General features: G+C 41.1%; 1 protein-coding gene across 1 annotated transcript in view; it reads left to right on the top strand.

The window, feature by feature from the left end:
• Nucleotides 1-26,905, top strand: part of LOC124598566 (Down syndrome cell adhesion molecule-like protein Dscam2) — a 366,134-nt gene that overhangs the window by 226,482 nt on the left and 112,747 nt on the right. The window contains exons 16-18 of the mRNA XM_047136009.1: nucleotides 1,887-2,097; nucleotides 22,840-22,973; nucleotides 23,088-23,158. Of these exons, the coding sequence (XP_046991965.1) occupies nucleotides 1,887-2,097; nucleotides 22,840-22,973; nucleotides 23,088-23,158 (416 nt within the window). The remainder of the gene's footprint in view (nucleotides 1-1,886; nucleotides 2,098-22,839; nucleotides 22,974-23,087; nucleotides 23,159-26,905) is intronic.

A 26,905-nucleotide genomic window follows, 5' to 3' on the forward strand; every position in this document is an offset into this window, starting at 1 on the left:
ACCAGAAGCAGTAGATACTGATGATTTATCAGAACATTTTAGTAAAGACTACAAACTGAAAATTTAATTTTAATTTCATTCTGCTGAAAGTACCGATGGGCAACGACCTTGCCGTAGTGGATACACTGGTTCCCGTGAGATCACTGAATTTAAGCGCTGTCGGGCGTGGCCGGCACTTAGATGGGTGACCATCCAGGACGCCACGCACTGTTGCCATTTTTCGGGGTGCACTCAGCCTCGAGATGCCCATTGAGGAGCTACTCGACCGAATAGTAGCGGCTTCGCTCAAAAATACCATCATAAGGACTGGGAGAGCGGTGTGCTGACCCCACGCCCCTCCTATCCATATCCGCCCTGAGGATGACACGGCGTTCGGATGGTCCCGATGGGCCACTTGTGGCCTGTAGACAGAGTGTTTTTTTTTTAAATATACTGACGATTATTTTAGGTGCATGCAGCATTTTTTTATGTAGGGCCTTTTCATGTACTTGACTTTAAAGACCATTTCTATTTCTAATGATGAACTTGGGTCCATATGGAGTTTTGAAATGCCATTTCAGAAACAGTACAGTATTTAACTGGTAACTCATCATTTTAAATTCATTAAAAACTGCTTTTCATGACTGTCTATATCCAAATAAATTTCATGTATTGTTACAGTTTTTATTTTAAACAATACTTTTTTGTAGAAACCAAAATTCCCTAAATTGCACATCATATTTTGTGTTTTTTTCTGCATATTTGGGTAGTAACCACATAATAGTGTTTCAAGATCATACTCTTAAACATGACATTTGTAGAATATTCATTTCAATAGTTCCAAATGTTTTCTCAACTTAGATGGCCATTTGTCCATACTTCCAAAACCTTTGTTGCTCAATGCAGTATCCACTTGTTTCTAAGAATATTGTACATTGTTATTGTTCTCGTATCTCTAGAGCCACACATCATGCCAACTTGGCATTTATTACCAATCCACCAACATTGCTGCTTCTGTAATCAAAGAGATTGTTCATCCTAAATTACCTGTATTGTGTACTTTAATAAAATGACAAGTATTATATGTGATCAGAGGCTTTCTCAGCGTATGTGTCATTGCTCAATGAGCAGACAGGCCATTCATTCAGAACCACCTGATGATGGCGGAAAGGTTATTCGCCGAAATAGCGTGGGACATCGATGATAATATCCGGCTGTACACCCGAGAGCCCTGGAAACATGACCAATATGATTTAAAATCAACCCTGAAACTGCCTCTGATTCTTGATATGATACTCTGGGAGTTTTATAAATAATAGACGATATAGGAATGACCCCTGAGAGGCCCAATACTTATTTTACTATGTGAGGAAACGTAATTTTCGTGACTTTTTACACTCTATTGCCTGGTAAAAACATATGGAATCAACTAGTTGTGCACAACTAATGGAACAACTTAACAATTCAGTTTCACACAAGAGATCATAGACAACCAAATCAAAAACGTAAGATAAATTTAGCAATACCCCTTAGTTTAGGTTTTCATGATGTTTAACAATAAGAACTTGCTCTGGGAGGTCAGAAACAAGTTGATCTTTTTTCCTCTCCCTAGAATCCACTGATCAGATTCACATAAATCATATTCTTTCTGAAGGAGTTACATTACGTTTCCTGAATTCTCTTTCTGTAAGCTAAGAGGAACTGAGTAACTATGTTACTAGTTTATTATTTTCTTTGTGAGGCATCATCCTATGTATGATATGCTTTTACTTTTCACTTGTTTGATGCCTGTTGAAAATATCTCTGAACTGAAAGAAATATTACTGATATGATTTAAGAGATAGTCTTTGTTGCTTTAAGTCTGTTAAATTAATGATTGTTGACAAGCTTATTATTCTGTTTTGTAGAACCTCCTGATCCACCATTGGACGTTGAAGTGGTTGAAGTGAACAGTAGGTCAGTTCGCCTGTCCTGGCACCCTCCCTTCGATGGGCACAGCACCTTAATGGGATACCTTATACAGTATAAGAAAGCTACCAGCCTCATGGATGATTGGCAACATGCTGGAACCGTTAACATCTCCATCCCATCTTCAGGTGCTGATTTAACAAGTAAGAAGTGAGTACTTATAACACAGTGATAAGCGACGACCCAGACAACCTATGAAATCCAATAAATAAAAAGAATAACAACTAAAGCCCATATAATCAAATATTGACAATGCCTTGGTCGTTGCAATAGAATTATTAAAATCTGTAATAGACAATGTTAAGCTACTTAATTTCATCTGATACAAGCTTTCTGTCTCTGAACCTACACATTTTATAAAAAAATTGTCACAAAAATAACAATAACTCAAAAAATAATGCATCATTAATTATCTTCTTAGTTGACGTATGGAGGACATAACACAATACAAACAAAACCTGAAACTCCGGTTTCGAATTTTTAAATGCACATTAAATATAAAAACTGACTGTCTCTTTAGTGTTGTTCAAAAAACGTCATTACTGAGTGTGATTACCACAGACAGAAAATAAAACATGAGAGTAATGTTCAATGTTGTTATTGTTGGTGCTACTGACCTTCTTACAAAATGAATGCCATGTTGGTGCTCTGTTATTGAGATTGGGATGCTCCACTGGCTCATTTTCTTGAAGTGGGAGATATTCTTCAAAAACACGACTCTTTCATGATCAAGCATCATTGTCTTGTCTAGGAAAAACATCACTCATTCTACTAGGAAAATTATGTAAATAAGTATCAAGGACATCATGTGTATAGTGCAGACATGCACCCAAAGATATTCAAGATCGTGCTTGCACCTGGGTAGTACCACCCAACAACATCACATACTACCACCAAGGGCGCCGAAATGATAGTTTGTGTTGGGTGGGGGGGGGGGGGGGGGGGGGGAAGCAGGGTGGTGAGGAACCAAACGGTATGGAGTATATTTAATATACTGGAAGACGAATGGCGACATGTAAGTAGCGTTAAAGGTTTCAGTTCTGACCCTGTTAAAAACTTTGTCCTCTTACTAAAATACTAGGCCATGTTCATACTAGGCGCTTCAGTCTGGAGCCGCGCGACCGCTACGGTCGCAGGTTCGAATCCTGCTTCGGGCAAGGATGTGTGTGACGTCCTTAGGTTAGTTAGGTTTAACTAGTTCTTAAGTTCTAGGGGACTAATGACCTCAGATGTTAAGTCCCATAGTGCTCAGAGCCATGTTCGTACTAAATAAAAAAATACACATTACTAAAAGAAAAACGCCTGACTACACTGTTTTTTCTCCTTTCTCTGAGAGTGGAGAAGGGGTTACCCTCAGAATCAATATACTGCAAATATACACAACGTATAAGGAGCTATAAATTAATGTACAGGTACAGTTACAACGAATATCCGACGTTATGACCCTGTAAGTATTGCAAGGACTTCGTTCCTGTCACAATAAAATACAAAAAATGCGTTAATAATTGGTATATAATAGCTGCTGAGTATTATTGCCAAGCAAAGAAAAACTTAAATACGAATATTGTGTTTGTGACTGGGAGGGCAAAGAATAGTGAGAGGAAGTGATGTGTATAGCCCACAAAGTATCGCCGAAAACCCAAAAAGTTTTGACTTGTAATCTGTCGAAATATTACGATCTCCTTTAGATACGTGCAGCGGTAAAAGTTTACACAGTGGCACCAGAAACCATGAATGACCGTTATACATGAATATATACACAAAAAATGAAAGATTTTTTGGTTGCTGACACGTCAATTAAAGAGTTGTTAATACAAATAGTACACATAACTATACCTTTTAGGTGCATTTTATCAGGGTCTCATCATCCATAACAACAGGTGCATCAACTCTGAATAGCACTTAAATTTATTGGCATCTTTTCTCTGTGCTATGTAACATGTTAGTTAACTCAGTGTCGCAGTGAGAAACATGGGAAAATGCAGGCTACATGATCTCGCTCTCTCTCTCTCTCTCTCTCCCTCTCTCTCTCTCTCTCTCTCTCTCTCTCTCTCTCTCTCTCTCTCTCTCCCTCCCTCCCTCTCACTCTCTTCTCTCTCTCTCTCTCTCTCTCACACACACACACACACACACACACACACACACACACACACATTATGGTATTACACATTCAGAATTCTTCCATGTAACAAAAGGAGTTGTCAAGTATATATGATTTTGTGTTTGAAATTTATTTTATTGTTGATTTTCTTTGGCACGCCATTAGGTAAGTGGTTAAAGATTTTTATGACTGAATACTTCATTCCTTTCCATGACACACTAAAGTTGAGTAATTCCTCCTTATAGTTTCACTTTTTATGACTACTTGTGTGGTTTACCACTACATACTCCACAACAGAGTATGTGTACCCAAGTCACTGTTGGCAGTCAGGCCAGATATTTAAAGAGCTGTCGACTAAAGATTCTGTACTCGCCAGTATATATTGTTCTTATTACACATTTTTGTCAAATGAACACTATCTTTCACAATGAAGTGTTGTGTGAATAACATTCCTTAAGACCTAAGTAACGGAAAACAGGAAATTAACTGAATTATTGGACATTTTCATCTCCAAGTCTGCTTTTTCCCGAAGTTGCGTAGATCTCATGGTTAAAATCTATTACATGTGGCTTAAAGTTCAGATTCTTACGAGTGTGAACTCCTCATAATTTAGAATATTGGGTTCTACTGAATGTTCTTTATTCACTGTTTCTAGCGGTGTGTCAGTACTTGTGCAGTACAGAACATTTGAAGTTCCGTTTAAAGAAATTCATTTCATAATTTGTAAGAAATTGTTATTTGCAGTTTCAAATGTTTAACTTTCTCTGTTGGATTCGATTACAATACTCTCATCATCAGTAACAAGTAACTATAAACAGCTAGCACAGTCCTCGACATATACAATTATCTCAACAACAAGCTCAGTTTAGGATCATTTACAGTCTGCATAATCGTACCCTTAAATTTTTGAAAGACTTTAGTCGTCCATGATTTATTCATACTGGGTTTCTGGGTATTCAACCGTGTTGTTGTTTCCATCTCACGCACAATATTTCGACAACCGACCTGGACGACTTCTTGAGATGCTGTGAGTATAGCTGTTATGTTTATTTTCTACCTAAACTCCAACCGCACTGTGAACTACTGTTCTTCTCACGCCGCTGTCTATTGCCGAATTCATTGTCTCTTCACGACCACTACGCCCTTTGATGCTCCTTTGTTTTCCAGAGGCCTCACTTACTTTCTGTGAAACTCATATTGTCTCAGCGTATCCCAGCTCTGATGAGTCCAGTATCGTGATGAAAACACCAATTTTATGGGACAACGTAATTAAGGAGTCTGTCGAAATAAAAATGTCGGAAAAGTTCATAAACCGGGACGGAGTTTTCAATTTAAAGATGACTTGGGGTACGGCATTCAATTTATTGCGATCTCGTCGGTCGTCACATCCACCAGAGCTCGGAAACGCTGAGAGAATGTGCTTTTCACGCAATATCTGTGCGAGCTTTGAAAAATAAAAGAACATCAAAAGGCAAAATGGGCGTTAAGAAATGAACTCAGTTATAAACAGCGGTGCAAGACCGATGGATCATATTCCGGTTGGAGGTAAGTCAGCGAGTACACATAACAGCACAACATGCAGCCCCCGAAGAATACGGCTGGGAATAAATAAAATGACACTACAACACGCAGTACATGCGGAAGTACACCACTAATCAATCGAGGAAACCAGACACAACACGACTATGTTTTGATTAACCAGAGGACGTCGAGTGATGAAATGGCTGCAGTAATTGTGACTTTCCATTGCTTTCGATTATTTTGCTGTTTCTGTTATTTTTTGTGTTTCTCAAGTACAGAAATTGTCACTCAAGCCACTAATTAGACTATATATTTAACAAATTCACTTCCTCATAACGGAAATTCCACAGTTAATCCTTTACTATTTGATCTGACAGTGGCCCAAACGCAAGCAAAGAAAATATTCATGTGAGGCGATCGGAGGGAGGATAATCAGCAGCCGGCCTTCATGCATCATTTTCTATCGAGTTTAATCCGCGAATGTGTGCCGTGTACCCCGGTTGTGTATGTATGCTTCTTTTGCTGGTACCTGTTGGTGGTCTTTGTTGCGTGTATATATATATATATATATATATATATATATATATATATATATATATACATACATATATATATATATATATAAATATTATATATTTCTTTTATTTTTAATTTATCAGCATGATTCTTTCTCTCAGGGATATTATCTTTTCTTATCATATTTAGTTACGTGCATAAGTAAATACGAAAAGCGTTCATGAAAGACCGCTATTATTCATGTACCAACTTTAGATTTTGAATGTGATGACTAAAATATAGTTGCCATTAACTGAATTGAATGTAATTTAGTTAATTTCTATTTATTGATTGCAAAGCAAGGCTCGAGAAAAATTCGATTGTTGCTTTGGAGCGGCCAAGATAAAACTTAACTGAACTCATGGAATCTGTATAATTTAAAAATGAACTTTGACGTTAAATTAATTATCTGTTGCAATTTAGAAAGGTTCTTACAACTAAATCTCTCGCATTTACAGTTACTGTTAACACTTTGAAAAATAGATTAATACTTCCGCACGTAATGGCCGACCAGAGGCTGCATCGGAAGATGAACTTCCCGCAGCGAAAATTACTGAAAAAAATGCTTATTAAAAATAATTAGCCGCTGAGGTGACAACTATCACAAAGAAATTCATTTTGTGATAACAATAATTAGTTTATTTTGGCAGAATACAGAATAACTTACATCAAATATGTGTAGCCGCTCAATGGCTGCCTTCCGTATTGCGAAACAAAACAGTGTGTGTACCATACAGTACGTCCGTCCTCCACGTCCGTACAATCGCGTCTCTTAGCGACCCTTTTTTATTTTCATAGACACGTTTTAAATAAAGCTGCTACTTTTAAATTATCGCTGCATATCAGTTTTTTTTTTTTTTCAAGAACATTAACTGTGTCTTACATACTAATTATATTCATAAAATACGTTAACTGTTTACAAACAATTTTTAGTTCACCCTTAACACTTCCCAATATTGTTCACTGCTTACAACCGATAAAAATGTCAGTATTTATGTGACGTACCGTCACATCTTCTAGCTGATCCAGTTCGTGGTAAAAACCTTTAGGTACTAATTGGCGTCGCCAAGCATCAGATCTAGACATCCTCTAGTTGGCTTGTGTTGCAGTCTTTCTCTGAGCCCCTTTAACTTCATATTCTGTGAAGTCAGCGTTTTTCTATCAAAGAACCGTGTAGTGTCGCCGAAGCGTTCCTGTAAATTTGGTACTCCTACTCTCTGAGGTGCGACCTCCATTTCTGCACTTATACTCTGCAAGCCTCCTTACGGTGTTTGGCGGAGAGTACTTCTGGTACCACTAACTACTCCCCCCTTCCCTGACCCATTTGCAAAGTGCGCTCAGGAAGAACGACTGCTGTCGAACTACATAAGCTCTTTATGTCTCTGATTTTCTCGTCATAATTTCCCCGAGATGTGTGTGGGTGGAAGTAAGACGTCGCTTGACTCCCATTGGAAACCACGCTCTCAGAATTTGAACAGTGAAGCTCTCCACGATAAACAATGCCTCTCCTTCAGCGGCTGCCACTGGAGTTTGAGCTTATCCGTTAGTCTCTCGCGCTTACTGAGCGAAACCGCGACGAAATGCGCCGCTAGCAGTTAGACCTACTCAGTCTCTTGCAATAATCCATTATGGTAATGGCTCCAGAATAACTAACAAATTCAAGAATTTGTATAACAAGTTTTTGTAAGCCACTTTGCGGCGGCGTGGTTCTTTCCGTCCCTTTACGACGGACCTGCACCTACCTGTGAACATTGTCTCAGCAGATCATCAGTAGGAAAGCCGAGTGAAACCTACTGTACTTCGACGTGAACTAGGGTGCAATTAAAATCACTAATCTACGTTTTGGGAGAAACACGAAATGAAAGGTTGGAAATTTTTTCCTCAGTTAATATGTTCTGAAACGTAGGTGAACAAGTATCACTGCCAAGCCCGTGCTGGTCTTAACACAGTCATTCACAATCCCTTTCACTCACGTTAGCAAGTTTATGGTGTTGCATTTCCCGAAAACGTAATAGCTACAAAAATACTGATTGTTTTTGATTGCGAATGCTCGCCAAATATTAAGTCTGTCGTTGCCAAATGCAGTCACAATTTTTAGCCACCGACCTGCTCAATACGCCACGCGGAATATATGTCTTTTGTCGTCACAAAATTCACTTAAAAATTCCGAAATTTCTACACACACATAGGAATAATTATGCCGTCACTGTCCAACACGTTTGATATATGAAACACTGCTAGACCCGGCAACTTATCATTTCCATCGGAACTACTATTGCACACGTCCGATCTCTTTCATGGCTAGGCTTCGACTCCTGCTCTAGAATACTCCAAGTCTTCTCTACCAGCAGAGAAAAGCGCGCGAAGAATATTGCTTTACCATTGGTCAGTTTACTCAACAGCCAATAGCAAAACAACATTCTCCCGCGTCAGTTCGCGCTTTTAATCAATAACCAATCGCAAAATAGTAAACCTAACGACTGCACTTTTTACCGACGTAATTACCTAATATGCTGAAGTTTTGTTTATGCATAAAGTTATTTACTATTGTTATTTATACCTAAATTAACTTTCCCTTTACCATAAACTTACTTTACAAACCTATTCTACAAAAATCCCCTTTGTTCATATCCATTAAATTTGTCTCGTACCGAAAAAGGGCAGAGATCTTTACCCAGAAGAAGAAGTTAGCAAGGACAGGGCTTACAATAAGGGAAGATCTGACACACGAACGGCTAAAGATTTTAAACAGTGCCATATCCCATTTCGATCTTCAGAATGTGTGGACTGAGGATGGCAGAGTAATCATTAAGACAGAAGCTGGAAAGAAGACAGTCACAAACATGACAGAACTGAATAGTATTAAGTGAAGCTACTCGAGCCAAAAGTGCAAACTTAACACCATTTGCAATTGTAACAGCCCCAATACTCAGATATAATCTTGTAATTTTATTAATTTTTTAATTATACCCATATTTGTACCTTCAACTAATTGTTTTTGTAACTGTATTAACTTTTCACTATTTTTTTGTGTCTGTAGCTCTAACCATTACTTAATTTTAGTTACTGCTAATACTTTTTTCATTTTCTCAGTTTATTCTCTTCCATTCTGAAATAGTTCTATTGCAATTATTAGTCTCTCCTTTAGTTCATTAATCACCCATCTCTTTGGTTTAAATTGTTCATAACAAAAATCACTATCAGTATCACTTTAGCAAATTTCAATCTAATTGTAGCTTCCTATGATAATCACTACCAGTATCACTTTAGTAAATTTCAATTCAATTCTAGCTTCCTACGATAATCTATTAATTATTAAGCTTACTTCTCTCTGCTGGCAGCATCGGCCTCTTAAATCACTCCTTCTCCCTTATTTCCACCCTAAGCTGTTTCAAATACGCTAATTACATTTCTCATCTTACGACAGAGGATACACAGTGACACACAGCCTAGCACCGAATACCACTAATCCATTTTCTATACCCCCGCAACCTCAGGAAATCTTTAGCAGCTGCCTTTCTTTCGGCACTCGCGGTGTCACAAACAGGGCGTGCAAAATCTCGGACACCCCTGTGTTATGTCACTTGGCGGAAGCAGCAGCCAGTGCCCCTCGCGGCAGGTAGTGCCTAACAAAGGGACAAACCAGTCTGCCACCCTACTCCAGGCTGCTCAGCGGAACGCGTCAGAGCTTTTAGCAGCTCACTGCAACATCCAGTCTCTAGCTGCGCATTACGAAGAACTTAGCCTCCTCTTCAACCAACTAAACTACCACGTAATCCTCTTATCCGAAACGTGGTTGAAACCACACATATCCTCTGCATCTTTTCATCTCCCAGGGTACACATTTCTTAGGCCAGACAGATCAAAAAACCGAGGTGGCGGGGTCGGCGCGTATATACGAACAGATCTCAAAGCGAAAGTCTTGTGTACGTCAAATCCTGCTGAAGAAAAAGAGGCTGAATTCATGTTCATTGAAATAAATATATAAAGTCGGAAATTCTTGACTGGCGTCGTGTACAAGCCGCCAAAAATATGATCAATGAGTTCCTTCCAGTCGGAATTACATTCACTTCAGTGTCAATACGAACATGTCATCGTAATGGGTGACTTGAACATAGACCTGCTAAGATACACTCCCTCCGCAATAAACCTAAGAAGACTGTTTAGTTGCAATAGCATGAACATTCTTCCATTACAACCTACACACCATACGGCGCACAGTCATACTCTTATAGACGTAATCGCAACGAAACAGACTGACAAAGTAAGAGATGTTGGTCAAACATCGGCCCCTGGCCTCTCAGCACATGATGTAATATTCCTGGCCTACTCTTTGCAGCCCCCAAGGATCAAATCGCGTTACATAACTTGTAGGAACATGAAACGTATTGACCTTGACGCTCTAACAGCCGATTGCTCAGAAATCTCATGGCATCAAATAATCAGAAGACCCACAATCGACGGCAAAATCAATGAACTTGGTGATAAACTCACTGCCCTCTATAATAAACATGCACCTGTGCGCACAATCCGTGTAAGAAAATCTCCTGCTCCACGGCTGACAGCTGAATTACATCAAATGATGACTAATAGGGATGCTGCCCACAGGCGTTTCAAGGCAGATCCGAAACCCGAGCGTTTCGAAGAATATAGAAAGCTACGGAACAGAGTGAAACAATGCATTCGCAATGCTAAAATCAGGCACGCTCGCTCCCTTGTATGCAGCGATCAGACGCCCACGACTCTATGGAAGAATCTCCGTAGCTTGGGGGTCGGAAAGGCAAAATCGGAAACTACTTTTCATGTGTCAGCTAACGAATTAAATGAATTCTTCTCTGCACCTCTGAATACCAGCACAGCTGATAATTACCGTCCACAAGAATCCCCAAACAGGATAACTAACAACGATACCTTCCATCTAAAACATGTAACAACAAATACGGCAAGAAAAGCAATAATGAGAATCTCTTCTGATGCAATAGGCAACGATAGTATCGGTATAACCATGATTAAGAATGTTGCCGATATCTTAGTACCTGTCTTAACTGACATATTTAGTTTTTCCCTCGTGAACGGAATATATCCCACTGCATGGAAAAGAAGCCTAATTCGACCCATCCCTAAGATCGAAAACCCGCAACTGCCTAGTGATTACCGACCAATTAGCATACTGCCTGCTGTTTCCAAAGCACTTGAATATATTGTTCATGACCAAATCACTGAACACTTGGATGAATTCAGCCTATATGACAAATTTCAATCCGGTATCCGTAAACATCACAGCACAAACACTGCTCTAATTAAAGTAACTGATGACCTGAAATATGCCATCGACAATCGAAAGGCAACAATATTGACGCTACTGGACTTCAGCAAAGCTTTTGACACTGTTAACTTTGACATATTGCTCAGAAAAATGCAACAGCTTAATTTCTCTGATAGTGCAATGAGATGGTTTGAAAGCTACTTAAAAGACAGACAGCAATGTGTTGTCTGCGTAAATGAAAAATCTTCCTGGAAACATGTTTCCTCGGGAGTGCCACAAGGATCAGTCTTAGGACCACTTTTGTTTTCTTTATATGTCAACGATATTTCGTCGGTTCTGTCCTCCTGTAAATATCATTTCTATGCCGACGACCTCCAGCTCTACCTAAGCGTCAGACCTGAAAATGTAAACACTGCAATCGCTCAGATGAATGATGATCTGTCTTCAGCAGTGACATGGGCGAAAAACCTGGGGCTTAAACTAAATGCAAAAAGGACGCAAGTAATCTTAATAGCCCATCAGAAATTAATAAGTTCAGATTTCCGCGAACGGCTACCTCCTAGTCTGCTCGACGGTACTCCAATACCATATCAGAAAACAGTGAAGAACTTGGGTGTAATTTTGGATGAGCATCTCAACTGGGCGGAGAATACAGTCGCAGTGTGCCGAAAGACGTCTGCTTGTCTCTATGCTCTCAAAAAGTTTCGGAACATATTTCCACAGGACTTGAAACGCCAGCTCGTGCAAGCACTCGTTCTACCGAACCTCCACTATTGTGATGTGATTCAACAAGGCATGAGTAGTGAAAACAAAAGACGGCTAGAGCTAACCATGAATGCCTGTGTGCGTTACACCTGCAACATTCGCCGATATGATCATGTTAGTGCTTCATAGGGTGGCTGCGGCCGAACAAATTGCGTGACTACCACACTCTATGTCTACTCCACCGACTCCTCGTCGCGCAAGCACCCCAGTACCTTGCTTCAGAGATTAAAAACCTGTCATGTCATCATAATCGAAACACGAGGTCACTCTTATTTGGTATCCTAACTGTGCCCACTCACAAAACAAAAACTTTTGCAAACTCCTTCTCAGTTGCCGCTGTCCGCCTCTGGAACAAACTGCCCCTTACCTTGCGCAAAATTCGATCTCCTGCTGCTTTTAAGAAGAAGTTGAAGCATTTCCTACTATCACCCTCACAAAGTTCTCCACAAAATTAATGTACAAGGACAATCCCCTCATCTGTCAAATAGCAAAGCTAGCGTCTCCTATCTTGCTCCTGAGATGCCTTCCTCTTCATCTATCTCTATTAGCCACGCAATCTTCTTTTCCTTTATATTTCCTTAATTATGTTTCATGATGTCTCTATTCTTCTCCTCCCTTCACCATGAGTCTCCCTCATACTCCCTGCTGCCAGCACTCCTATCTAAAATCTGTCTCTTCAATAATGTCTACTTATAACAGTACTTGTGACCTAAGAATATAAACTCTATATGTATGTATTTTTCCAGGTGTACCTTTCAAATTGTTTATTTCACTTTTTGTACTAGATGTAGATTAACATGCCTACTAAAACATATGAATGTAAAATAAGTAGAATGCCTAGTTAGATGTAAGAGAGGGCCTGATGGCCCTAATCTTGCCAGGTTAAATAAATCAATAAATAAATAAATAGTTCTTCGAAATGTTCCCACTCTAAATCCCACTACACAACTCGTTAAACAATTATCTTCATATTAACCTTAAATCACACTCACGCATCATTCATACTGCTAAAACACATTTATAACATGTTACATACACAAAAAGACATAATAACACTTTATGAAAATACTAGAACAGTTTATGAAAAACATTCTATTACTTTAGTGCACTCTAGTGGGCACAATCGAAACTAAAATCACAGTCCCCCTATCCAATATTGTCCTCTATCGGCCGACACGTAAACTACGTGCGCGTCCAGTCTCGCGTCACCATCTGTCACTATCCAGCTCTGAGATACATCTCTCAATTAACCACCTCCAAGGCAGGATCGTTATATGGCGCTACGCCTCAATTTCTTTCTTTTGTGGGTGACTTACATTTTCTTAAGATTCTTCCAAAAAAATGTCAGCTGGCGTGTGCTATTCCTAGAATTTGTTTTATGTGGTCATAACTACGTCCCCCTGAACGATAATTCCTAGGTATTCTGCAGCTGTAACCATTTCCGTTTGTCTCCAGTAGCCTGACCGATAGAGGTGATGCAGTAGTTAGCACACTGCACTCGCATTCGGTAGGACGACGGTTCAAAACCGCATAGGGCCATCCAGAGGTAGGTTTCCCGTGATTTCCCAAAATCGCTCCAGGCAGATGCCGGGATGGTTCTTTTGAAAGGGTACGGTCGATTTCGTTCCTCTCCTTGACACATTCCGAGCTTTTACTCCATCTCTAATGATCTCTATGTCGACGGGACGTTAACCCAACCTTCCTTCCTTCCTTTGCTTCCACTAGCGTTACCAAACATCAGTGACTCTCATCGGATATTTATGCACAATACGTTTCATCTATTGGTGTTCATTGTCAACTGCCAATCCTAACACCAGTCGTATATGCCACGAAATTGCACTCTTCTGGTGTAATCTGTTTCCTTTTGACAGGGTATAGAGGAACGCTCAGCCAGAAAAAGGGACGCATTACCTACTTGCAGTGACTGGGCAAATGTATGACGTTAACTGACGTTTGCTTTTATCTGCCACGGCGTTGAGTCACATACCATAACATTTGTACCCTACAGTTACGCTATATAATACTAAGTACACTACCGGATCAAAAGTACATGGATAACGCTTAGTGGACATTAAAATGTGGTGTGTCCGCTCTTCGCCTTTATGCCTGCCTCAACTCTGTGGAGGAATAGCGTTTCACTCTTCTTCAAGAGCGAAACCAGAGAAGGTAGTGATGTTGAACACAAGGGTCCGTTCCATTAGGTTCAGGTTTGGACTCTGAGCAGGCCAGCCCATTTCACGAATCTTATTGTCCACAAACCATTGCCTTGCAGATGCTGACAAAATACATTCACAATTAATCAAATATTCCAGGCTAGTCAGTAGAGAGCCAGGGTGTGCCCCGGGCATTTAACAAAGCTACGAACCCCCTTGAAAATGTCCTCCGCAGATGGGGACGAAACGTAGGATTTTAAAGTGAAATCCCTTCGAGCACGGCATATTAGACCGGGATCTTTTATTAATTGTGACAATTCCGGCCGTGAAAGTTACAATACGACATAATGCATTGTCACTCTAATACAGTCAGCGTCTCCGAACTTTTCCTCTGCTGCACGCAGCACATGACGATGCAAAATGTCTTCATATCCTTCCACATTTAACGTTTCGTTAATCACAATAAGGGGACCACACACTAACCACGACAAACAACTCGCACCGTAACACCATCTCTTTCGAACTTTAATATTGGCACCGAACATGATGGCAGGTAATCTTCTCCAGGCATTCGCCGATCCAAAAACCTTACATCGGTTCACCATGGGGTATAGCGACAATCACCGCTCCAAAACACTAGTTTTCAAGCATCAGTTGTCCCGTGGTGTCAGCCTTTACGTAACATCAAGCGTCGCTTTTCAATGAGTACAGAAATTTCTGCCTTATAAGGAGTTGCTCGACCATTATACCCCATTTTTATTAACCCCTTTCACACAGTTACTGTGCTATATGGACTTCTGGTAGTAATTTAGAGCTCATGAGAAATGCCTTCTGCTGATTTTTGGCGACTTTTTACATCGACCCTCCGCAATGCTTTACGGTCTCTGGTCTTACTTTATCTGTACTTTATTTATTCGCCTGTCCTGTTCACAGCCACATTACAAACAGTCAGCTTGGGCTGTTCCAGAGGGTTTGAAATGTCCGAGATGGAATTGTTAGTTGGGTGACATCCAATGACCAGTACAAGTTCGAAGTCACTGATTTCTCCCGATTGACTCATTCTGCTATTACTGCACAAATTCCCCCATCTCCTTTTACAACTGGGGTGACGCCTCGCGTGACCCGCGCGGGGTAGCCGCACGGTCTTGGTCGTCTTGTCACGGTTCGCGCGGCTCCTCCCGAGTCCTCCCTCGTGCATGGGTGTGTGTGTGTGTGTGTGTGTGTGTGTGTTTTGTCCTTAGTTTAAGTTAGTTTAATTTAGGTTAAGCAGAGTGTAAGCCTAGGCACCGATGACCTCAGCAGTATGGTCCCATAGGAACTTACCACAAATTTCCAGTTTTGCCTCTCGTGACATCTACTGGTCAATTCTGCATTACATAGGTGTATCCGGATACTTTTGAACAGACTGTGTAGGCTACACAAGCGATCCTACAGTTTCCGAATCAAACATAAATAAAACTGATTGTTAATAAATAATTGTGCCACATCCCTTAGGATCAATAATTGTAGGCAACAACAATTATCTGAGTTTTGAGTAATTGATTACTTGTTCATTAATTATGAACACAATAAAAGCAAAACAAAGCTCTGCCGCTGTGGCTACAGATGGGTCAATCGCGACCGACCGATCGCCATGTCTTCCTCGCCAATGGCGCCGGAAGTGGTATGGAGGGTTGTGGGAGCAGCACACCGCTCACCCGCTTGCCGTCGGCTTTGCAGACCTTCGAGCGGCTGCTTCCCATTCGAGTAGCTCTTAAAATGCCGTGGCGAGTCTGAGGGAACTCTGCTCCAATCTTCCCACCAAGGAAAAATCCGTGGGAGTACCGGGATCCTCCGAATCGTATTCATCTACGCTGACCACTCAGATACGGAAGCGGACAAAAAAATTAACACAAATAGATTATGTGGAAGCAGACTCAAATAAACTGACGATAATAACATACATGCAGTGAAGCTTCGTGTATACTTACGATTCAAGTGCAACCAGTTTTTCTCAATCAATTGAGAGGTTAGAAACATAACTCACATGCTCCAAAAACATAAATTTTCACAAATGACTAAAAACGTGTTTTGCATGCGTCGTCTGCATGTCCCATATATTGACATCAGTATGTGCAAGAACAATGGCTATAAATCATTATGTATATTTCAAATTATGTTTGCTTATTGAGAAATTACAATTATTTAAGGTTATATTATGGATCATGTGAGTTTTGTTAATGAGCTATGGAAGATGTAAGTTTTGACAATCCCCATTTTGGATCCTGTGAGTTTTGGTACTGAGGTGTTTGGATGATGTTGGTTTCGCGGGAACTATCGTGTTGCGACTCGATATGCAGATCATGAAAATTTTTTATATCGTACATAGAAGGTGAACAGCAATTAAATGCTCCTCCACGGCGATGACATGTCGGATACTGGGGCAGCACTGAAGGTTTGTACCTATAATGATAGAACAAACTACACTGTGAGGTTCTGTTTATTTTTCAGAAATGGACTTAAAATATTGAATTTGCGATTCCTCACTGTTAAGTTCCAAAGAAAGAGTGCTATACATTCTTACGTGGAGGAACAAATCAAGTTAATAACTAGAATCACTTTAATTTGATAACAATGAAGAAAACAGTATATTCTAACCTCATTCGTTTGACTTCCTGACTTTTCCGCATTTCTGGATGCTGTGAACGTTTCCTTGGCCTTCCTCTTTCTCCAACGGATGAAACGTTTTCTTCCATGACTTGTGTCTCAAATCAGTTTTATTCCAACCACTGTATTGAATTACATTCCCCAAAATAACTGAACACAACAGAAAACACACTCCACTGGCATCAATATTTAAAACTGCACAAGAAAATGGCGCCGAGTGAGCTAATCGCTGATTGGTCAAGATGAGGTACGGGACAAACTCACAAGATCCCGCGGATCATGAGACTTTTGAGACTAACCATGAAGTTTAACACCGGTTTTTTCAAGGATCTTGTGCCAAATGTGAATAACTGTTTCGTGAATTATGTTCTATGTATAAAGCTATATGAGAATACGTCGGCATCTCAATTTTCATTATTTTGGAGCATGTTAGCAATGACTCTAACCTACACAATTGTTATTGCAAACGTGTACAATATAAAGTGCTGTAACGTATTAACTATTCATGTAAATGTCGTGTGACTAGGGCCTCCCATCGGGTAGACCGTTCGCCGGGTGCAATTCGATTTGACGCCATTTCGGCGACTTGCGCATCGATGGGGATGAAATGATGATGATTAGAACAACACAACACCCAGTCCCTGAGTGGAGGAAATCTCCGACCCAGACGGGAATCGAACCCGGACCGTTAGGATTGACATTCTGTCGCGCTGACCACTCAGCTACCGGGGGCGGACATTAACTATTCATAAACTATTAGTTAACCCACACACAGTTAAAGTTAAAAAGGCTCGTTAAAGAAACAATCAATTTTCTCGAAGCATTAATAAAATCTTTCAGTCTCACTAGAGTCAGTTATCAAAAGCAGCAGAAATACGAGGGCAGTTCAATAAGTAATGCAACACATTTTTTTTCTCGGCCAATTTTGGTTGAAAAAACCGGAAATTTCTTGTGGAATATTTTCAAACATTCCCGCTTCGTCTCGTATAGTTTCATTGACTTCCGACAGGTGGCAGCGCTGTACGGAGCTGTTAAAATGGCGTCTGTAACGGATGTGCGTTGCAAACAACGGGCAGTGATCGAGTTTATTTTGGCGGAAAACCAGGGCATCTCAGATATTCATAGGCGCTTGCAGAATGTCTACGGTGATCTGGCAGTGGACAAAAGCACGGTGAGTCGTTGGGCAAAGCGTGTGTCATCATCGCCGCAAGGTCAAGCAAGACTGTCTGATCTCCCGCGTGCGGGCCGGCCGTGCACAGCTGTGACTCCTGCAATGGCGGAGCGTGCGAACACACTCGTTCGAGATGATCTACGGATCACCATCAAACAACTCAGTGCTCAACTTGACATCTCTGTTGGTAGTGCTGTCACAATTGTTCACCAGTTGGGATATTCAAAGGTTTGTTCCCGCTGGGTCCCTCGTTGTCTAACCGAACACCATAAAGAGCAAAGGAGAACCATCTGTGCGGAATTGCTTGCTCGTCATGTGGCTGAGGGTGACAATTTCTTCTCAAAGATTGTTACAGGCGATGAAACATGGGTTCATCACTTCGAACCTGAAACAAAACGGCAATCAATGGAGTGGCGCCACACCCACTCCCCTACCAAGAAAAAGTTTAAAGCCATACCCTCAGCCGGTAGTCATGGTTACAGTCTTCTGGGACGCTGAAGGGATTATTCTGTTCGATGTCCTTCCCCATGGTCAAAAGATCAACTCTGAAATGTATTGTGCTACTCTTCAGGCGATGAAACATGGGTTCATCACTTCGAACCTGAAACAAAACGGCAATCAATGGAGTGGCGCCACACCCACTCCCCTACCAAGAAAAAGTTTAATGTCATACCCTCAGCCGGTAGTCATGGTTACAGTCTTCTGGGACGCTGAAGGGATTATTCTGTTCGATGTCCTTCCCCATGGTCAAAAGATCAACTCTGAAATGTATTGTGCAACTCTTCAGAAATTGAAGAAACGACTTCAGCGTGTTCGTAGGCACAAAAATCTGAACGAACTTCTCCTTCTTCATGGCAATGCAAGACCTCACACAAGTCTTCGCACCCGAGAGGAGCTCACAAAACTTCAGTGGACTGTTCTTACTCATGCACCCTACAGCCCCGATCTCGCACCGTCGGATTTCCATATGTTTGGCCCAATGAAGGACGCAATCCGTGGGAGTCACTACGCGGATGATGTAGAAGTTATTGATGCAGTAGGACGTTGGCTCCGACATCGACCAGTGGAATGGTACCGTGCAGGCATACAGGCCCTCATTTCAAGGTGGCGTAAGGCCGTAGCATTGAATGGAGATTACGTTGAAAAATAGTGTTGTGTAGCTAAAAGATTTGGGAATAACCTGGTGTATTTCAACGCTGAATAAAACAACCCGTGTTTCAGAAAAAAAAATGTGTTGCATTACTTATTGAACTGCCCTCGTAATAATGGTGTCCCCATGTGCATTACGCGCTCCAACCTCTCGCCATATGAGGGCCCATTCAGTACAGGGAACACAATCGTTTTGGTGGTCCAGGTGTTACGGTTTGAGAGGCATAGTGTTGCATCGGCGTAGTGACCTCCAAATCTTTCAGTACACTAGCCCGACACCGTTATTGTGACACTTTACCCCTTCCCCATGTTCGCCGTCTTTTCATTGGTGCATTCGACCCTGAGTTCATTTTTATGGATGACAATGCAATCGAACAGTGCAATTGGAGGAGCTTTTCCCATGAACGGATATTCGGCGAATGGACAGGTGTCCTCGTTCCCCCCATTTAAATCCCATGGAGCACGTGTGGGAGGCGCGTTGCAGCACAATTACACGCACCATCAGCATTTGTCAAGCGCTACCACAACAACTCCTTACCAACCTTTTGGCCAGCATGGGAGCGCTTTGCACAACATGCATTGCCGTCCGTGGAGACCACACACTCAATTAAGAACCACGTCAATCCGTTTGTAATGTGCAGGGGACCATCCCAAATTGAGATAAGATCAGTGTAATTACAGTACTGGCCATTAATATTGCTACACCAAGAAGAAATGCAGATGACAAACGGGTGTCCATTGGACAAATATATTATAGTAGAATTGACATGCGATTACATTTTCACGAAATTTAGGTGCATAGATCCTGAGAAATCAGTACGCAGAACAACCACGTCTGGCCGTAATAACGGCCTCGATACGTCTGGGCATCGAGTCAAACAGAGCTTGGATGGCGCGTACAGGTATAGCTGCCAATGCAGCTTCAACCCGATACCACAGTTCTTCAAGAGTAGTGACTGGCGTATCGTGACGAGCCAGTTGCTCGGCCACCATTGACCAGACGTTTTCAGTTGGCGAGAGATCTGGAGAATGTGCTGGCCAGGGCAGCAGTCGAACATTTTCTGTATCCAGAAAGACCCGTACAGGACCTGCAACATGCGGTCGTAAATTATCCTGCTGAAATGTAGGGTTTCGCAGGGATCGAATGAAGGGTAGAGCCAAGGGTCGTAACACATCTGAAATGTAACGCCCACTGTTCAAAGTGCCGTCAATGCGAACAAGAGGTGACCGAGACATGTAACCAATGGCACCCCATACCATCACGCCGGGTGATACGCCAATATGGCGATGACGAATACACGCTTCCAATGTGCGTTCACCGCGATGTCGCCAAACACGGATGCGACCATCATGATGCTGTAAACAGAACCTAGATTCATCCGAAAAAATGACGTTTTGCCATTCGTGCACCCAGGTTGGTCGTTCAGTACACCATCGCAGGCGTTCCTATCTGTGATGCAGCGTCAAGGGTAACCGCAGCCATGGTCTCCGAGCTGATAGTCCACGCTGCTGCAAACGTCGTCGAACTGTTCGTGCAGATGGTTGTTATCTTGCAAACGTCCCCATCTTTTGACTCAGGGATCGAAACGTCGTTGCACGATCCGTTACAGCCATGTGGATAAGATGCCTGTCATCTCGACTGCTAGTGATACGTGACCGTTGGGATCGAGCACGGCGTTCCGTATTACCCTCCTGAACACACCGATTCCATATTCTGCTAACAGTCATTGGATCTCGGCCAACGCGAGCAGCAATGTCGCGATACGATAAACCGCAATCGCGATAGGCTACAATCCGACCTTTATCAAAGTCGGAAACGTGATGGTACGCATTTCTCCTGCTTACACGAGGCATCACAACAACGTTTCACCAGGCAACACCGGTCAACTGCTGTTTGTGTATGAGAAATCGGTTGGAAACTTTCCTCATGTCAGCACGTTGTAGGTGTCGCCGCCGGCGCCAACCTTATGTGAATGCTCTGAAAAGCTAATCCTTTGGATATCACAGCATCTTCTTCCTGTCGGTTAAATTTCGCGTCTGTAGCACGTCATCTTCGTGATGTAGTAATTTTAATGGCCAGTAGTGTATTATCTTTGAATAAAAGTATCATTTCTGTTCTTCATATAGCGTATTTCTTTCACTTACCATCTGTACTACACCGCAGCATTTCTTTCTTTACATGATCCAAGTTTCATCGAGCTACGTTTGTTGGCTGTGACACATCATGCAAAGTTACTTTCATCCATAAACTTTGCGCACCATTGTACAAAGATTTTGCCATGAAGTGTTTTCAAGTTTTTTCCCGTTACTGCGCAGCGCCAACAGGATAACCATACCGCATCTCAGAATCTGACACCGTCGAATGCCCTTCTCCCATAAGAGCAATTACGGGTCACAATTAGCGTTTTGACGCCGAGCCATGGCTCATGAATAAAGTGGCTGCACCTAGTGCTAGGTTCTTCAGGTATCTTACCTTGAATCGTGTACTGCGATTGATTTTAATAAAACGACTGGAGGGACGACAAATGTAACTTGCAGCATTAAACTGTCAGTCAATGAAGCAGAATACTGCCTCCACATGCGAGGGATATTTAACATAATAAGTTACTCCAGAATGATGTTGCCGTAAGTGGGTCTTACAAGGAACGTAAGTAGTTTGATGTCTCTAAACGTGTCCACATATGATTTAGGTCACTAGGTCTTAGTTTTCAATTAAAATCGAACTCAACTGACATCATGTTTGAGCGATTTACGATTGTCAGCTGGAGTACTGGAGCAGCGATGATAGCAAATACGTCGTGGATTAAAATCTTCGTCCTTTTTTTTAATTTTTCACATGGATAGTTAAATTTACACATAAAAGGGAAGAGTTATTTTACTTTGTGGAATAATTACATTCCCAGTAATTATTTTATTTGCAGAAAAGTTTTGTTTCATCTTGAAATGTATGTAAAATAAAGAAATTTTTTACGTAATATTTGAAGTAATAATTCCTCTTCCGCGTGTTTCAAGGTAATCTGGAAAATGGTTTGATGCATTATTGCTATACCGGGCTTTGTCTGACATTTTTTGTGATTTCAAGCGTACATTCTACGCAGCCGAAGTGCAACTTTTACAAAATTTATTTGTGTAATACAATTTATACTCAGATCTGTGGTATATGTAGACCCTAAAACAGCTACATTATTTTACCATTATTTTCAGTGTTCTGATGAGATGCAACTATGTGATGGTGGATATATGTGTATTTTAGTAGTGTGATTTCATTCAGTTATATATAATGACTTTAGAGAGATAATTATTATTGAGAATGACGTGTTAGACTATAGCACCAATTTGAGCCTGTCGCTTAATTAATTCCTGAGACTGAAATTACCAGTTAGAGGAACAGTTTGGTTATGCGTTTCATGTAACAATGCTTTCCTTTCCTATACGTTAAATTCATTATTTTATAAATTATGTTACAAACAATTCAATTAATTTAATCAGCTACAGAAATAGCACTCGACATTTGTCATTGCTAACACTTATTATTTTAGATAAAAAATAATTTTGAATGTTGCAGAATTGATTCCAAAAAGAATGCCATGATAACGGACCTGCATCCAGCCACTACCTACCACATCAGGATCCTTGCAGTTAATGCTATTGAGGCCAGCATCTTCACAGATCCACTTACTGTAAAGACGCAAGAAGAAGGTAATGACAAGGCAGTAAAAATACTCAGTTTGAAAATAACGTAGATTCTCTTTGTACATAGTTAACTTTGTTACTTTGTCACCGCAAATAACGAAGCAATCAATCTAATAACAGCTCCAACGGGGACCCCCCAGGATGTGCGCGCGGTAAACATCGACCCTGATGAGCTTCTTGTGACATGGAAGGTATGTCCATCTGCTGTTAATTAAAAGCATTTTCTCTTACATTAGCACTTTAAAAAGAGTGCCAGTAATTACTGTTCTAGCAATAAGAGGTACCTGCTAGTACAACAGTAATGATAGTTCACAATTTATCGTGATCACCCTCTAACTACTTGTAATAAATATTTTCTCTAGAGTTTAGGATGTAGTGCCATAATTTCGAAAGGTTTTCTTGTTATAATTCGCGATGGAGTTCTTATTTTCATTATTGTTTACTACACGGAAGTCTTGATAGTAACTTGATGACTGAAAGTCAGTCATAAAATGCAGATTTCCAGAAAAGTTTTAGACACAGTGGCTACTAACTGATTACTCAAAACTGATGTCTGCTGTAACTGAGTAAGACTGGAATCCGTGAAATTACTTAGTGAAATGTTCTCGGGCTTCCAGCTGTGTCAAGTGGTTAAGACGCCATGTTGTTGTTGTTGTGGTCTTCAGTCCTGAGACTGTTTTGATGCAGCTCTCCACGCTACTCTATCGTGTGCAAGCTTCTTCATCTCCCAGTACCTATTGCAACCTACATCCTTCTGAATCTGCTTAGTGTATTCATCTCTTGGTCTCCCTCTACGTTTTTTACCCTCCACGCTGTCCTCCAATGCTAAATTTGTGATCCCTTGATGTCTCAAAACATGTCCTACCAACCGATCCCTTCTTCTAGTCAAGTTGTGCCACAAACTTCTCTTCTCCCCAATCCTATTTAATACCTCCTCATTAGTTACGTGATCTACCCACCTTATCTTCAGCATTCTTCTGTAGCACCACATTTCGAAAGCTTCTATTCTCTTCTTGTCCAAATTGGTTATCGTCCATGTTTCACTTCCATACATGGCTACACTCCATACAAATACTTTCAGAAACAACTCCCTGACACTTAAATCTATACTCGATGTTAACAAATTTCTCTTCTTCAGAAACGATTTCCTTGCCATTGCCAGTCTACACTTGATATCCTCTCTACTTTGACCATCATCAGTTATTTTACTCCCTAAATAGCATAACTTCTTTACTACTTAAAGTGTCTCATTTCCTAATGTAATCCCCTCAGCATCACCCGATTTCATTTGACTACATTCCATTATCCTCGTTTTGCTTTTGTTGATGTTCATCTTATATCCTCCCTTCAAGACACTGTCCATTCCGTTCAACTGCTCTTCCAAGTCCTTTGCTGTCTCTGACAGAATTACAATGTCATCGGCGAACCTCAAAGTTTTTACTTCTTCTCCATAAATTTTAATACCTACTCTGAATTTTTCTTTTGTTTCCTCTACTGCTTGCTCAATATACAGATTGAATAACATCGGAGAGAGGCTATAACCCTGTCTCACTCCTTTCCCAACCACTGCTTCCCTTTCATGCCCCTCGACTCTTATAACTGCCATCTGGTTTCTGTACAAATTGTAAATAGCCTTTCGCTCCCTGTATTTTACCCCTGCCACCTTCAGAATTTGAAAGAGAGTATTCCAGTTAACGTTGTCAAAAGCTTTCTCTAAGTCTACAAAAGCTAGAAACGTAGGTTTGCCTTTTCTTAATCTTTCTTCTAAGATAAGTCGTAAGGTTAGTATTGCCTCACGTGTTCGAACATTTCTACGGAATCCAAACTGATCTTCCCCGAGGTCCGCTTCTACCAGTTTTTCCATTCGTCTGTAAAGAATTCGCGTTAGTATTTTGCAGCTGTGACTTATTAAACTGATAGTTCGGTAATTTTCACATCTGTCAACACCTGCTTTCTTTGGGATTGGAATTATTATATTCTTCTTGAAGTCTGTGGGTATTTCGCCTGTCTCATACATCTTGCTCACCAGGTGGTAGAGTTTTGTCATGACTGGCTCTCCCAAGGCCATCAGTAGTTCTAATGGAATGTTGTCTACTCCCGGGGCCTTGTTTCGACTAAAGCTGCATGTCCTTGGGAAAAATTACGGCTGTAGTTTCCCCTTGCTTTCAGCCGTTCGCAGTACCAGCACAGCAAGGCCGTTTTGGTTAGTGTTACAAGGCCAGATCAGTCAATCATCCAGACTGTTGCCCCTGCAACTATTGAAATGGCTGCTGCCCCTCTTCAGGAACCACACGTTTGTCTGGCCTCTCAACAGATACCCCTCTGTTGTGGTTGCACCTACGGTACGGCCATGTGTATCGCTGAGGCACGCAAGCCTCCCCACCAACGGCAAGGTCCATGGTTCATGGGGGGAGGCCATAGGCTTTCTATAAAGTTCTCCTTTAACACTGTTAACTGGAGTGAGTGTTGATGGGCGCCCTTACGTCCTCTAACTGTCGCCTATGACGTCATGGTTCTCCACAGTATCGCCATACGTGGGCAAACGTTGCCTTCGCCTTCGATTTTGCAGCCTCAGTCTGCATCCCATGTCGCACTAAGTCGTAGGCCACCGTCTCTATGAACGATTGTTTTCTGTGATTTTTATTTGAGTGGCATCTTTAATTAAGCTGTCCCGAAAGCTATCACTGCGAACAAAGACGGTGCTATCGTCAGACTAGATTCGGTGTCCGTTTTCCATAGCATTCTCAGCTATAGCAGGTCTTTTGACGCAGCTTGTCCGACAGCAGCCTCTCATGCTCATTCCTAACCTGTTCCACACTTTTTGTCTCACGCAGGACTGTCCGCACTCACAGAGTACTCTGTAAGCCCGATGTGTTCTTATACCTCTTACGAAACTCGTTAGAGGCGGATTTTTGACGGGAGTTTGAAGATTGCTTTCACTTTTTCTCTCTTTAGAAGGTGGAGACATAAAATTAAATCGCTCGTCAGGCCTCTGGCAGCTAATGAGGCCGTTAAAAGTATGGCAGGTCAAACGGCGCCTGGAGTTTACCAAATATTTGTCTGACATTTAAGATGATAGACTTGTGGATGAAGTCTCAAATATTACATCCAGAGTAAAGGCGGATGGAGAGGGATCGAAAGTATTAAATAAGCAGATGATCAAACTGTCCTAGCAGAAAGTGAAAAATACCTCCAGGAAATGAAGAATGAAATAATAACAACACATCATTAAAAAGACGCAAGTAGAGTAAATAATAAAGTTAGGAAGACCAGCAGAAACAAAACTCCAATAACTAAAGTACGTCATTTACTTAGGAAGAACGCTTCATGCACATGGAAGACACAGGATAGCAGATTAAATGGAAGCATTTACGAAAACACAGAGATTCCTCACAACAATAACAACAACAATTGATCAACACAAGAGATTTACAAAATACTTTAGCTGGAGTGTAGTTCTATTTGGCTAAGAAACTTGTCAATTAAAGAAGGAAGAGGAAAAATATTAAGAAAGCTGTGAAATCTGGCTATGGAGAAGTAAGGAGATATCTAAATGGGTGGACAGAAGTGGTAGCAATGACTTAAACGAAGGTGGAATTTTTCCTCCGAGGTTGTAATTTTATTAAGACTTTTTCGTCACTTCTTTTACAAGCCACTATTGTGGACTTCTACAGCCTATTTCATAAGTAAACCGAGAAATCTACAAGCACACTGTAAGCAATGTACCTATTGATGATGACATTACCAAAAAGATGTCGTAATAAAATTGCAGTCTCGGTGGAAATATGTCAACATCATTTAACAAATATGTGAGGTATGTAGAAGATGAATGACGAAGTGTTCCAAAGAGTAGAGGAAATAAAGACTCTCCCGACACATTTCATATAGAGGAGAGCGAACCGAGTTGGACAAATTTAAGGAAGAACAGTTTGCAAAAG

Source organism: Schistocerca americana, chromosome 1, assembly GCF_021461395.2.
Source record: "Schistocerca americana isolate TAMUIC-IGC-003095 chromosome 1, iqSchAmer2.1, whole genome shotgun sequence".
In the NCBI taxonomy this organism is placed as follows: Eukaryota; Metazoa; Arthropoda; class Insecta; order Orthoptera; family Acrididae; genus Schistocerca; species Schistocerca americana.